The 13,785-nt window shown below is 41.7% G+C and overlaps 1 protein-coding gene across 2 annotated transcripts; it reads left to right on the top strand.

The window, feature by feature from the left end:
* Positions 1-496: 496 nt before the first annotated feature.
* Positions 497-13,523, top strand: foxo3a (forkhead box O3A). 2 transcript variants are annotated; one of them, XM_083792296.1, is made up of 3 exons: positions 497-1,781; positions 9,709-11,037; positions 11,456-13,523. In XM_083792296.1, exons 1-2 carry the CDS (start codon positions 1,269-1,271, stop codon positions 11,032-11,034), a joined length of 1,839 nt encoding a protein of 612 aa, XP_083648422.1. In that variant the 5' UTR covers positions 497-1,268; the 3' UTR covers positions 11,035-11,037; positions 11,456-13,523. The 2 variants fall into 2 exon arrangements, with proteins under 2 accessions (XP_083648422.1, XP_083648421.1); XM_083792295.1 differs by having other exon boundaries at positions 9,709-13,523.
* Positions 13,524-13,785: the final 262 nt, after the last annotated feature.

The following is a 13,785-nucleotide window of genomic DNA, read 5'->3' as shown; positions in this document are numbered from 1 at the left end:
GTGTGCTATGTTTAATTTCAGTTTATTTAAGTTTCTTGTGCTGTGACTGAGCCCAGAACAGGGTTTACCCTGAGGTAACTTGATTTTGTTTAATTGTTTTAAGGTTCCTGGAAATGTGTATACATATTATTAATATAGGCCTATATGTGCTATGGTTCCTTCCTATTCAGACGTACCGTAGGCTACTGTATATCGATTATCAAGTAGCAAGTCTCGAAAGTTTTACAGCGAAATACCGCAGGAAACAAAACAGGATTATTTATTGTCAAGCTAAAAAACAAAATTCTATAATATATTTTACTGTTGTGGGTGCTGCGCAACAAAATGTATATCCAATCGACGCGTTAAACTTGTGAGCTTGTAGTCTGTAGATCGTCTATTTTAGCCACACGACACCGTCGTACGATGAAGTCTGAATCGGGCTATACACTGTCGCTTTAATTTGATTCCAATCCAGGGGGCAGGTCTCTTCTCTTGGCCAGAGCGTTTGCGTCTCTCCACACAGCAATGATTGAATGAACTGGGTTTCACTGTTTCACACTGCTTCTCGCCACAGAGGTTGCCTTGCTGGACAATGGTCAAGATGTGAAAGGTTGTACCGATCGAAACAATTATCGATCATTTTTCGAGAGATGGTGGCTTGTTGAGTCTCGATACATTTCTAGGAGTGTTTTTTTTTTTTTTAGTTGGGCCTATTGAAAAGAATCTCCGCCTTGATGGTATCAGTGCTGCACACACAGGCGACTGTATGGCAGCTCTCTGCACGGATGATAAAGAACTTGGGGAAGGATCTGGTCAAGATGGCAGCTATATATACGGAATGATGATAAGGTGATGCAATGACATTCGTGTGGTAGCAATCATTTTAAGACATGCATGGCGTACAATCGACGGGCGCTTGTAAAGGAACGCCGTTTGGATTCCTCCCAGGACTCTTTTGTGACTCTTCGTAACTACACGTTTCAGTGAATTGCAATGCATTGTCCAGGGGGTGTGGGCTGTGCACACGGAATGGTATTGTTTCTGATAAATCAACAAATGGATGACAACTGGCACGGTCTATAATTGTGTAACACCGCCAGACTGGAGCTTCAGTGGGACGGAAGGCGCACGTGAGAGCCGTGGAAAGGTGTTAATTTGCATATCGTGCATGCATAGCAAACTGTTCTCGAAGCAAAACACACAACATTGATGGAATGCGACTCGGACGTCTTCGTTCGTTGTAATTCTACATCCCTTTGTGCAACCACCAAGACAGCACGAGAAACATGGCCGAGGCGTCGCACAATGAACACCCTCTAAATGTTGAAATAGATCCAGATTTCGAACCCCAGAAAAGGCCACGGTCCTGCACATGGCCCCTGCCTCGTCCAGAGTCTGGTGCGGGAAAGGCTGGAGCCAATGACACTGACGTAATCCCAGAGGAAGAGGATGATGAGAATGACCTCGCTCAGAAAGACAGCGCTTCGCCCAGAGAGCCCACCACACACCCCGTGGAAGTTCAGAGGACCCCCGTTAAAGAGGATTCCACTGATGGGTCCCCGTCAGCATCTACACAAACCCCTGTCACGGGTCTCGGTGGGTTGGCATCCCAACAGTTGAGAAAGTCCTCTGCCCGCAGGAATGCCTGGGGCAACTACTCCTATGCAGACCTCATTACCCAAGCCATTGAGAGCTCCCCTGAGAACAGGTTGACATTGTCCCAAATCTATGACTGGATGGTGAAGTCTGTGCCATATTTCAAGGACAAAGGCGACAGCAATAGCTCTGCAGGCTGGAAGGTGAGTGGTACTGGTAGTGACATGCTTTCTGTTGTCAAAACAAAGACCCTAGTGTAACGCTCACTATGTGACAGCCTTTTATTAGATCATTGTACAGTAGACAGGGTTTAGGATGATCTATTATTCGCAGTGGCATTTTATCAAATAGGGCTAATCACTAGGATTAACACATTGAATACTTTGTAGAGTGATTATATGGTCTGTAGACTGTAGCCTACTCTGTATGGCTGTAATGTGGACTTTCCTATTGCATGCACAAAGCCAATTGTTCTCCCTGTCCTTTTGTGTAAATATGTACTTTTGTCACAGTATGTATTCGTCCCTGTATCTGTCAATGTATATACCCTGTACCAATGTCACCAAGACAAATTCCTGCACAGCTACTACAGCACAGTGTTTGCTGAATAAAGCAGGTGGTCAGATTCGTATAATGACTGCATGCAAAACCTAAGAGTGAAAGAAATTGGATGCTTTATGGTTTAATGTCACTATGGGTGTCTGTGTATGCAGCTTTAGGATAGTGTGCACTGTTGATAACCAGCAGTGACGTGGAAGACATGTTGCAGTCTGATAGACACAAGGAGAGTTGATACAGTAATGCCAAATTATCCAGATCAGTATTGCACAAAGCCTAGCTGAAGGCATTGCTTTGAGTCACCTTAATAGGAAACAACAAGGAAATATAACTTATGACTTACTGTATGTCAAATCCAGTCCAGGACCTCCAGATAAAGCTTCCTAGGGCAGCAACTAAAACACCACCATAATGCGTAATTGTTATGTTGTGTGACATCTGAAAATAGCAGATCTACAAGGCCTGGGAAACCAACTAAACTGTCATGCTCATGGAAATGTAATCAAGTCTGATGAATGCTGTGAGCTTTGCAGGATTAAATTGAGGCTTTATCATTCTGTACAACTAAGATTTGAAGTGTTTGGCTGTTTGTGGGAGTAGGTGGGGGAATATTCATGAAAAAATAACATTAATTATGGTAATGGTGATGTTTTTCAACCTTGATGAAATGTTCGTCATAAGATGCGCACAAAGTATATTTGTGAGCATCAAGGACAGTAATTAATCTAATTATGCAATACTGTATTTTAGTTATATAATGTATACAGCATTGTTTTGCCTATTTTAATTCAATCTTTGTTTACAGCTAACAGTATCTGGCCATTGAGATTTGCATCTTCCCTTGTGAACTATTCTACTTGCATAGTAAAGGGTTAATGTTAGGGTTTCAGAAGTGCTGACATCAGCATTTGCTAGGAGATGCTATTTTAGCAGTGTGTGACATTCAGCAATTATCTTTAGGTTGTCCCATCGTTTCTCTGTTTGGGAGGGGACAGCCTGCATAATTTTCCTTTTAGGTTATGGGTATGATCATCTGTAATCATGTTCAGTCTCTGACTGGTGTGTTGTAAATACAGAACCCCCCTATCTCCTCTGGGAATGCCATAATAACATACATTCTTCCTTCAGTGATGCCATTTGTGCATTGCAGCAATGTTTGGCTTAATCTTGCAAATTGAAATCAGATTGACACTGAATTGAAACAGACACATTACAGATGTGTGCTACTTGACAGTTGTCTGCGCACAAGGTCCCAGATTAGAATTCTAATGCTAACATCACAGCCTGGCTAATGCCATTGGCTGCTACTCGGTCACCACACCATCTTTCCATGTGGACCCGGCACCAAGAATCAATCAGCTGACTATAAATTATGTAGGTCAATGTGTAGCAATGTGAGAGAAGCTTGCAGTTTCACTTTGGATGTGGCCTTGGCTAAACTGGCATGGCTCCAGTCCCCTGCTCAGAATGAGGCTTTGCTCAAAGGGTGCTGCAGCACTGCTGTGGCTGTGTGGGGGGAGGGGGACAGGCAGGAGTTGGCCCTTTGTGATTTATCTTTTAAAATGCTTGCATGCCATGTACCCACCAGAAAACACAAAACAAAATGGGACATTTCTCAGCAGCTGAACAAATACAATGCAGCATGTCATTTCTACTCGGCTGGCCCTGGTAGATTTAGCTACCATGCACCATTTTTTTTCCTTTTTTACCAGTCAGAGAATGCAGAAATGTTATGTCATTGGTCATAGAAACCCTAACTGTATAGCAATGCTATGGGTGCAGCAAACATCAAGCTAAAAAAGTACACTGAAATGTTAATGTTGGGTTTAAATATTTTTCCTTTAACAATGTTCTTGAAATTAACTCAAATGTGAAATATTTGCAATATAGTATTTACATATCTAATGACAGGCTTCATGCATGTTGAAATTCCATGATGCACCTTGAAGTGTCCTTTGAAATAAATATACTAGTATATTCTTACCCTTTTTAAGGTTTGAGGGAAACACAATGTTTACAGTACTGAGGTCAGCGCTCTGTGAGGTTACTATCCTTGGCTGCTAGACAAAATGGAGTCTTACCTATATGACCACATCGACTATGACTGCATCCAAAAGTATCCAGCAGATGATTTCTATGTAGTGCTTTAGTAAAAATCTAATCTTAAAATGGTAGTTTTGGCAAATTTGTCTCTTACATTAGTTATTGTACCTTTGAAATTCTAGTTGACTAATAGAGACATCATTGGAATTTGTTGACTAATCGATTAGTTGATTTAATCAACAAATCTATACTGTTTGCTGTTGCAATCATGCAGATACCAAGCATTCTACTTCAGATTTTACAATGGCTACTGTCTATTCAAAGTCAGAGACTGGAAGAATTAGTTATAATAGGAATATGTATGCATCGCTGCAATTATATATGCATTGCATACTGTATTAAAATAACAAAACGTACATACCGTATGTAAATATTTTAGTAGAAAATGTGAATTTGGAGAACGCAACTAATGTACATTGTAGCTTCACAGGACGAAAGACCATGGGGGTAAACTTAAGTTTATCTTCATGTGAGCATGAAGGCACTGGGCAAGGTTCACTGCAATCCACCCCTTGGATTATTAGGGTTAGGGCAAAACGTTGTTATTGTAGGTTGAAATAAAAAGGACGAGGAGCATAATTATATCGTGTGCGGACATTCCACTTTTTATTCCACAGTTAGTAGACACCCTTACAAACACATTGGTGAAGAAAATTCTTGGTAAGAAATGTATTCCCAGATTTTATTAATATCCCCTGACTATATGAGATATTTTGTGTGCAACTGGATATTTTGGCCTATAAGTGGTACTACAGAAAAGCCATAGGGTCATCAAAATCGGTACTGGTCCTCTGCAGTGCATGAAGACGTACATACAAATTCCATGGCAGTTCAGCAAGTAGTTTTAGAGATGCGTATCTTGTTTGGGAGCAAGTCCTGGACAGACGGAGGGATGGTGGGACCAACCAACATCGATGTCCTTTGAGTCACGTGGCTAATGGGGATAAAAATATAAAGATAATACCGTGTTTACTGTTTACTTTGTTTGGCCTATGTCAAAAGCAAATTGAGTGTTTTGCAAAAAACTTGCAGTTTGTGCCATTTGTGTTCTCACAATATCACCACAAAAACATAGGCAAGAACCAACTCACCATTAGCACAATCAAATGAATGGCACAAATACACATACAGTGTAGGGATGCAAAATTTGCAAATTATCGATAACATTATTAATTGATAATCTTCTCCAGACGTCTTTATAATTACACCTGTTTGGCCTTTCCTTCTTCAGAGATCTTGTGTTTTGTGCATGTGCACTACCGTTCACTTCCTTGTTTACTACCCGACTAAAGTGGCTCATTCATTACTCTAAATCTACGGCGCTCTCCATGGTTTTGATGGAAACGGCAATGTTCTGTCTTCATTTTTGACTTAACCTAGTATCTCGTTTGGAATATAAACGCTTCTAGAGAGAGTTTAAATGTGACAGGGTGACGTAATAATGTGAGATTATGTCTCCCTGTTTTGGGGCTTTTCAGAGTAAAATCTGCCTCATCTGCTGGGCACTCTAGCTCCTTTATTCTGAAGGATTCATGGGCAAAGAAAGTGTTAAGCTGTGTTTTTTTTATCTGAGAATTTTACTTCCCTCAATAATGTAAAAATCTACATTTTGCTGATATACAGAAATAATACAAAAAGGTATATTATATTCTTTAATCTTTGACCGTTTGAGATACAGGGCCAGGTAATGGTATCTTTTATGAGGAATACAATTAAGTGAAATGTGTGCTCTCGTCTATCACATCACATGCAAAAGCAGAGACGTTTCTGTGGCTACCAAACCAACCTGGGGTTGGTTGGACATTTTGATGATGAAAGGGTGGCATTTCTTCCTCAGCCTATTATGTTCAAAGCGAGCTACTCCTGCAAACTTTGGAAGCCAATCTTAGCCAATCACGGTGGAATGTGACAAATCTGACAGATCCGCCGTGCTCACCCGACTATAGAGATAATGTAAAATGATGATGTAATGATATAGTAGTAATAGTAAGCTTTGCAGAGCCATGAGGCCCATAGGGCAGGAGCCTATCTCCTGTTTCTGTAGCTTGATGTACAAGTACACAAGTAGTATGTCGCAGGGACCCAATGTGCTTCACAGATTACAAATAGAAGAGACATTAAAAGAAAAAGAAAACAAAGATGCGTGATGTTTTGACAATATATGTAGGAGTAATATTTAAAATGTGTTTCTGCGCAGATTGGTTTGATTATAGGTAAAAACTAACTCTGGTCCATAGCGTTAAGCAGTTTTCCTTAACGCTATGTTACTTTCGATCTGTTGCCCACACCCCCTGCTAGAGCAGCCTCTTGTCTTAAGTAAAATACACTTTCGCTACTCACCAAAACAAAGACGGTTTGTAGTTAAAAGCTTACTTTCCCTAGTGTACCCACGGATACGGATACACACACACACACACACACACACAGAAGGACGGACGGACAGGGGCGAAAACATAGTCTCGGCCACTGCTTCAGCCTGGCGGAGACAATAACACACATGACAATGATTACATGGATATGAGTGGGATTTGCAATATACTGTCAAATCCTGTGTATATGTGTTCATTTAACTGAGTGTAAAAAATTAACCAAAAGGACCTGTGAATAAACACTGCATGCCTCTAGAAAGATACAATATTCCCTCCAAATTGAATATGTGTTTGGTCCAAGAAATCATTAGGTATTTTGGCAATAAAAACCTGTGTTACCATGCATCGTTTAGAGAAAATTATTCCTTTTGTTCCAAGAAGTGGCCAAAGTTAACACTATACGGGAGTTGTGATTGGAAGATATGCAGTCATTATGCAACAGATTCGTAAAATGTTTCTTCAAATAGATCGTTAATGTGTTGGCTCATTTGAGTAAGTTTATCGGTGTAACCACTAAATCAGTCATATACAAAACAAGTTTTTGGAATCCAGTCTTTGGTTAGATTAAAAGCGAAGTTACCTTGGATCTCTCAGTTGATCTGTTCTATTTGTCATCCAAGCCTGTATGTGACTACATGCTTATGAGAACATACTGGAATTTGGTTTAGAACTAGCCCATGTTTAGTGTTAGCCATCAACCCACAGAGTAGTTGAAAAATTTGTCAAAGATAGTTTGAGTGAGAAACAGACAAACTAAATGACCATAGGTTTATTCTGAGTGCTGACAAATCCCATCAACTGACAACTGTGCCAGTTTACGTAGAGGGAACACATTTTTTGAAAGTACCTGTGTGTTGGATATAATAGTCACGCGTGTTGTCCTAACTGATGAAAGTGCTCGCCAGGTGACTAATCCTATAATTAGCTTTGAACAAGGGCTTTGCTGGAAGTTTGATGTCAGCAGGCCAGTTCATTGACTCATACATGAGAAGACCATAGCCAGTAATCACCAGTGATGTACCACCATTAACAAAACCAGAGAGCTTTCATTCATAGTTACGTTTACAAATTGCCATACCTATTTGTTGTACAGGTAGGCTATATGCCCATTGCAGACCAGTCTGATTTGAGTTTCCAATCAGGGCTGCATGGTAATGACAAAAAATGGTAAAACTGATTATGTGGCTAGATATTGTGATCAGTTATTATTCAGGATTAGTCTCAATTATCATTTAGAATATTATAATAATATAGTTTTCTATAAGAAACAAAGCGTATGTGATATACATTTGGATATGATATGAATTTGCAATATACAGCCTTAAGTGGCATAGCTCTTTATCTTTGTCTTGATCCCTTTTGTGATGCTGGGCTATGGACTTTGAATAGGCCCACGTTAATACAATTTTATGAGAATTATACTGGCCTCTCCCAGAGCCCTCCTGAAAATGTAGTTTTTGAGTGGTGCAACCACTCCATTACAGAGCTATGTGTGTCCCTGGGTCTGTCCGAGCACGAAAACAGATTGTTTGGTTTTCACCATTTCTCAACCGTTTCGGAAATGTTCGCTGTAAACAGCCCGGCCCCCTGGCTGCATTCCTGGGTGTCTGGATGTTCCAACCGGGCCAGCCCCCTGTGCACATTCCTGGTGGTCTGGATGTTCTGGGGACCCCCCCGGGGACCCCCACATGGTAACTCTGTAATTTCTCGATCGTTTCGGACACGGAGCGGCTCGCCGGAAACGGCCCGGCCCCCTGGCCGCATTCCTGAGGGTCTGGATGTTCCAGGGACCCCCACACTTTAACTGTCATTTTTCGACCGTTTCCGACACGGGGCGGCTTGCTGCAACCGGGCCTGCCCCGTGGGCACATTCCTGGTGGTTTGGATGTTCCAGGGACCCCCCGTGGACCCCCACATGGTAACTGTCATTTCACGACCATTTCGGACGCTGGGCGGCTCGCCGGAACCGGGCCGGCACCCTGGCCGTGTTCCTGTGGGCCTGGAACTTCCACGGACCCCCCCGGGGACCCCCACACGGAGTTGCACCACTCACTTCACACGGGTGTGATTTTTTTTTCTTCTGCAGAGATCACTGCAGTTTCTTTTCTGCTCCTGCAGTCTCATTTAGTTGAGACCAAGCGCGCAGGCTACAGCTGTTTAATTTTGTACAGTGTTGAGAGTGTCTCTGGGGAAATCCTATAGACCTTTCACAGAAGCCAAAAATAGGTCATAGTGTGAGGTGCAGAGAAACCTCTTCTTAAAAGACAGATGCTTAACTCACACTGCAGTGGTTGTATTGTCCCCATAGGCGAGTAGTTATTTTTCTTCAGTGGTATTAAATGGGACAGCGCCATTATATTAGATTTAGTCAATTTGTAGTCCTGAACACACATTACACAATACTAGTATACTACCGAAAACATGTTACACAAATTACAAAGATCTGGATATTATGAATCACTACTGTATTGTAGCCTAGCTATTCCCTATCTTTTAAAGATTTTCTTCCAAAAAGTGTACAGAAAGTGTTTTTATGTGGTCACACCCACCAGTTCATTAAGTATGCCTGAACTGAAGCCGCACCCAGAACTGTTGTATGATAAAGGGGGAGGGATTAGGGGATGATATTGTGATTGTAATGTGGTGTATTTAGATTGGGCCTTTTGACTCAAAGGCTTTCAGCTTTCAGGAAGAAACAAAAAATACACAGGGAAGACATATTTCAATATTCTAACCACACCCTGGTATGGGGGTCTATTTGTAATGTTAACTTCATAGACACATACAAAACGAAAAATCACTTTAATAATATACTGTAGCTGTACAACTAAAAGAGTGCTCTCATTGATCAGCAAAGGGGAGCATTGCAAATCAATGGCCTACAGGTATAATGTCCAGATTGGTATGTGCTGTTACAAACATTGTTTTGCCCAGATTATTTTTTATCTTTATTTATTTTTCATAAAAAACAGAATCTGCTGGTCTCCCTCTGTGTTAATGTAACTCCAAGAGTTCATTTGGTTCCATTTGTATATACTCTGTCAGATTGAGTCTACAGATTTTACTGTGTTTGACCTCTCTTCATTCCCATTTGTTTCAGAACTCCATTCGACACAACCTGTCCCTCCATAGTCGTTTTGTCAAGGTTCAGAATGAAGGAACGGGTAAGAGCTCCTGGTGGATGGTCAACCCAGAGGGGGGGAAAGGTGGTAAAGCTCCACGACGACGGGCCGTTTCCATGGACAACAGCAAATACATAAAGGGCGCTAGGGGGCGTGCCACCAAGAAGAAGGCATCGCTGCAGGCCGCCCAAGATGGCAGCTCAGAGAGCTCCTCCAGCCTGTCCAAATGGACGGGCAGTCCCACCTCCCGCAGCAGCGATGAGCTGGACGCCTGGACGGACTTCCGCTCTCGCACCAACTCCAACGCCAGCACGCTGAGTGGCCGTCTCTCCCCAATCTTGGCCAACCTAGAGCTGGACGAGGTGCCTGATGACGATTCACCCCTTTCCCCCATGCTTTACTCCAGCCCCAGCAGCATGTCCCCCTCCACAGGGCCCACGGGGCTGTCGGACCTGGCTGGCACCATGAACCTCAACGACGGGCTCTCTGACAACCTGATGGACAACCTCCTGGACAACATCAGCCTGACTGCATCCCAACAGCCTCCTCCTGGTGAGGAAGAGAGCAGTGCCGATGGAGAAGGGAGCTCCGTGTTTACCTTCAGCTGCGCGGGAAGCGGCCTGGGTAGCCCCCCTGGCAGCTATGTCCCCAACTCTCTCTTTAGCCCTCCGTCCATCGCGAGCCTCAGGCAGTCGCCCATGCAGACCATACAGGAGAACAAGCAGACCACCTTCTCTTGTGTCTCCCACTTCAGTGAACACCAAACCTTGCAGGAGCTGCTCAACTTGGAGTCCCAGAGCCCCTCCGATGTCATGCTCACCCAGTCGGATCCCCTGATGTCGCAGGCCAGCACCGCCATTGCCCTGCAGAACTCCCGTCGAAATGCCATGCTACTCCGCAAAGACCCCATGCTGATGAACCCGGTCAGTGCGAGTCAGGCACAGGTTTCATCAGTGCCTGGTTGGCAAGCTGGCTTGCCAACTTCCACCAATGGAGGCTTGGGGTTGAGAGCTGCTGATGCCAAACCTCATCACCTAAAGTCTCCCAGCAAGAACGCTTCTATGCAGCTTGGTTCAGCCATGTTGGCTCAGGACCGCTTCTCTGCCGACCTGGATCTGGATGTATTCAATGGCAGCCTTGCCGAGTGTGAAATGGACTACATTATACGCAATGAACTGATGGATGCGGACTGCCTGGACCTGAGCTTTGACTCCAATGGCACCTCTTCTCAGAATGCTAACAGGAACACAGGTAGCTTCTCAGGCTCGAAACAGACCTCACCTCAAAGTTGGGTTCCGAGCTGAAAGGTAAGAGGTCAAAACGGTGTGAGGAAGGGAAATGTATATTAGCTTTCATCGTCCTGCATTAATTGTGCAACTAGAGGAAAGAAAGAATATGTGAAGGTGTATTCATGTAGTGTGAACCCCCTCCCCCCCGTTTTCTTTCTTTAATGTCACAGGCATTACTTTTGGTACTGTATTTTAGTGTCAAAGACGCAATGTGGTGTCTTCACAAAAGAGGAAAGGTTTCTTTTAAAAAGATTAGTGTCTAGGCAGTATGAACAGCATTACTGACTGGTATGTATGGAATAGAAGGACCCTCTTTTGTTTTACGCAAAACATCAACTCTTGTTAGTCTCAGGGAACCATTCATATTATCACAAAGTGATAACACAAAACTGATGACGATGATGAATTATGTTTTCACACCCTGATTCTTCTCCAGTTCCACGCCCTTTTCAAACCTGCACCAACAAAGTTTTTTGCCAAACCAGCTGTCAGCCATTTGGGGATGACAGCCTGTTTACAGAACAAGCTGCAGAGAATGTTACATGATGTTTCCGTGAAAGACACTTGATATGTTTTTTTTTCTTGTTTTGTTTAGTATCTTTGAGAGACATAGCCTAAGAGGACTAAATGTTTAAGAAGTGTTATTGAATAGCTTTCTTTCATCAATGCACCACATCATGCACCAAATATCAATCTGTAGAGGTGGGGGAAAAAAAAGTTTAATCAAGATGTGACGCGATCTACATTGTGTGGTTTTGTATGTAATAATGTTTTCTTATTTTGAGAATTTAACCCTGTGATTTTTAGTGATATTACTGTGAATTCCGTTCCTTATAAAAAGAAAAGATAATGAGCTGCATATCGGACATCCTGATTATACATTATTCCTTCTGCAGCTCCTTTTCCATGTTTCCTGCACCCTCGTCCTCCCTCTGCAATACCCAAACTACCGCACAGTAATCAGAGTTTAGGACAGATAAGGACACTATTAATAATCTACAAGATCTAAGCTAGTGGACACAAATACTGGTCCTCAGGTACTACTGTTTTTCTATCATATCAGACGGATAATTGCATTCGCCTGGTGTCCCAGGTCTAACTATAGCTAACCTAAATGAAATGGACACCAGTCGCAATCCTGGTTATATAGGAAACTAAGGCCTGATTTATGCTTAGTTGTGCGCTGGTGTTGTGCATCGACAATATAAGATCTACAAGCTCACGATTTGTGACCTTGTATATCGCAAATCTTTGATGCGTGACACACTGCATCCATGTATAAATGGGGCATTCGTGTCCCTGAGGATTAGGTTTGCTAACCGTAAATATAAGCTATAGTTGCCATCATTTACATTAGCAGTCACCTAAGATCATTCAGTATGAGAATAAAGATGACCATCACACTCTGAGATTCCAGAGCACTTAAATATAGTATTGTAGTGTCCATAATAATTTTGGGAGAGTACTTGGTGCTATAAATAAGATAGCAGGGTGTGGCTGCATATAGAGCAGCATTAGTAGCCTCCCTTTGTTATCAGCACTATAGCAGGTGCTGGACAAATGGTGTTTTTGTGTTGTTTTTGCTTTTTTATGAGTTGGAAGTTGTATGGTAACTTAGCATTTAAATGGGTAAAAGAACAACCACAATATTTAAATTAAATATTGCCAAATGTTTCTGCATTTTAAATAAGTGGGAACAGGGAAGGAGAGGGTATGCAGTCTATAGATCCAGTGCTAAGGGCAAATAATTTACATCAGCACAGTTTTTGTAGGAACAGGAGGATAAAGTTTGAGTTTACATGTTTTTTGCCAGCTGAAAATGACTAAAGGGTCATTTTCAGTGAATTCTTTATTAAATTGAACTTTACCATCAGTGTTTCAGGGAAGACATTTATTGAATGTTATTTTTAATTTATTTTCTTACATTTAGATAAAAACATTTCCATTAAGGATGTGTGGTTGTACTATGGTAGGTACTGTGTGTACGCACTTCTGTTTAACTAGGCCTACATTGTGACCATCTATTTTAAGCATTTATTAGCACATACATAACAATACAGACACTAGTCTGATAAACTGTTAAATATTTAATTTAGCATTTTTCATTTACAGATGCTACACTTTTTAGGGTTAAGTAACCCTAAAACCAAAGGGTTCATAATATTAAGTAAATCCAAATCAGATATGTTACTATTGTATATCAGACATTTTGGATTGATTAATTTCATTAGTCCTAATTTTCTTTCAATTAGATTTAGCTCCATTGTATTTTCAGATCTAGACCTTTTTGTATTGTACTGTGGTGTATTTCATCATAAAATGCAACAGCCAAATATTATTTTCAAGGTCACATTCTCTGATCTACAGTATGTTTGAGTAACACTCACTGCCAATGTCCATACTGTTCTTTTCCCTATTGCTCCTACAAAACAATAACAAGAGAGAACAGACTTTACTGGGTAAATTTCCTATTGCTATCTTGGTTGTATCAGACGGTGCATGTAAATAAAGCTTGAAGAAGCACTGAATTTATGCCCTCAGTTTTTTTATGTACATTTTATTTGTATTCATACTGAAAGTACCACACAGCTGTAGACATGATTCTGCCACTGAGCAGGTGATTTGCTGTTGGATAATTACATCATGAGCTGAGCACCAATCATATGCTGTATCCAAGAAGACTGGACATGCAGTAACTAAGTGAATAAATAAATATATATATATATATATATATATTGTGTGTGTGTGTGTGTGTGTGTATATATG

Source organism: Protomyctophum parallelum (assembly GCF_964188405.1).
Source record: "Protomyctophum parallelum genome assembly, chromosome: 20".
NCBI lineage: Eukaryota > Metazoa > Chordata > Actinopteri > Myctophiformes > Myctophidae > Protomyctophum > Protomyctophum parallelum.
The sequence above is the reverse complement of the archived record's forward strand: the minus strand, read 5'-3'. Positions and strand labels throughout refer to the sequence as shown.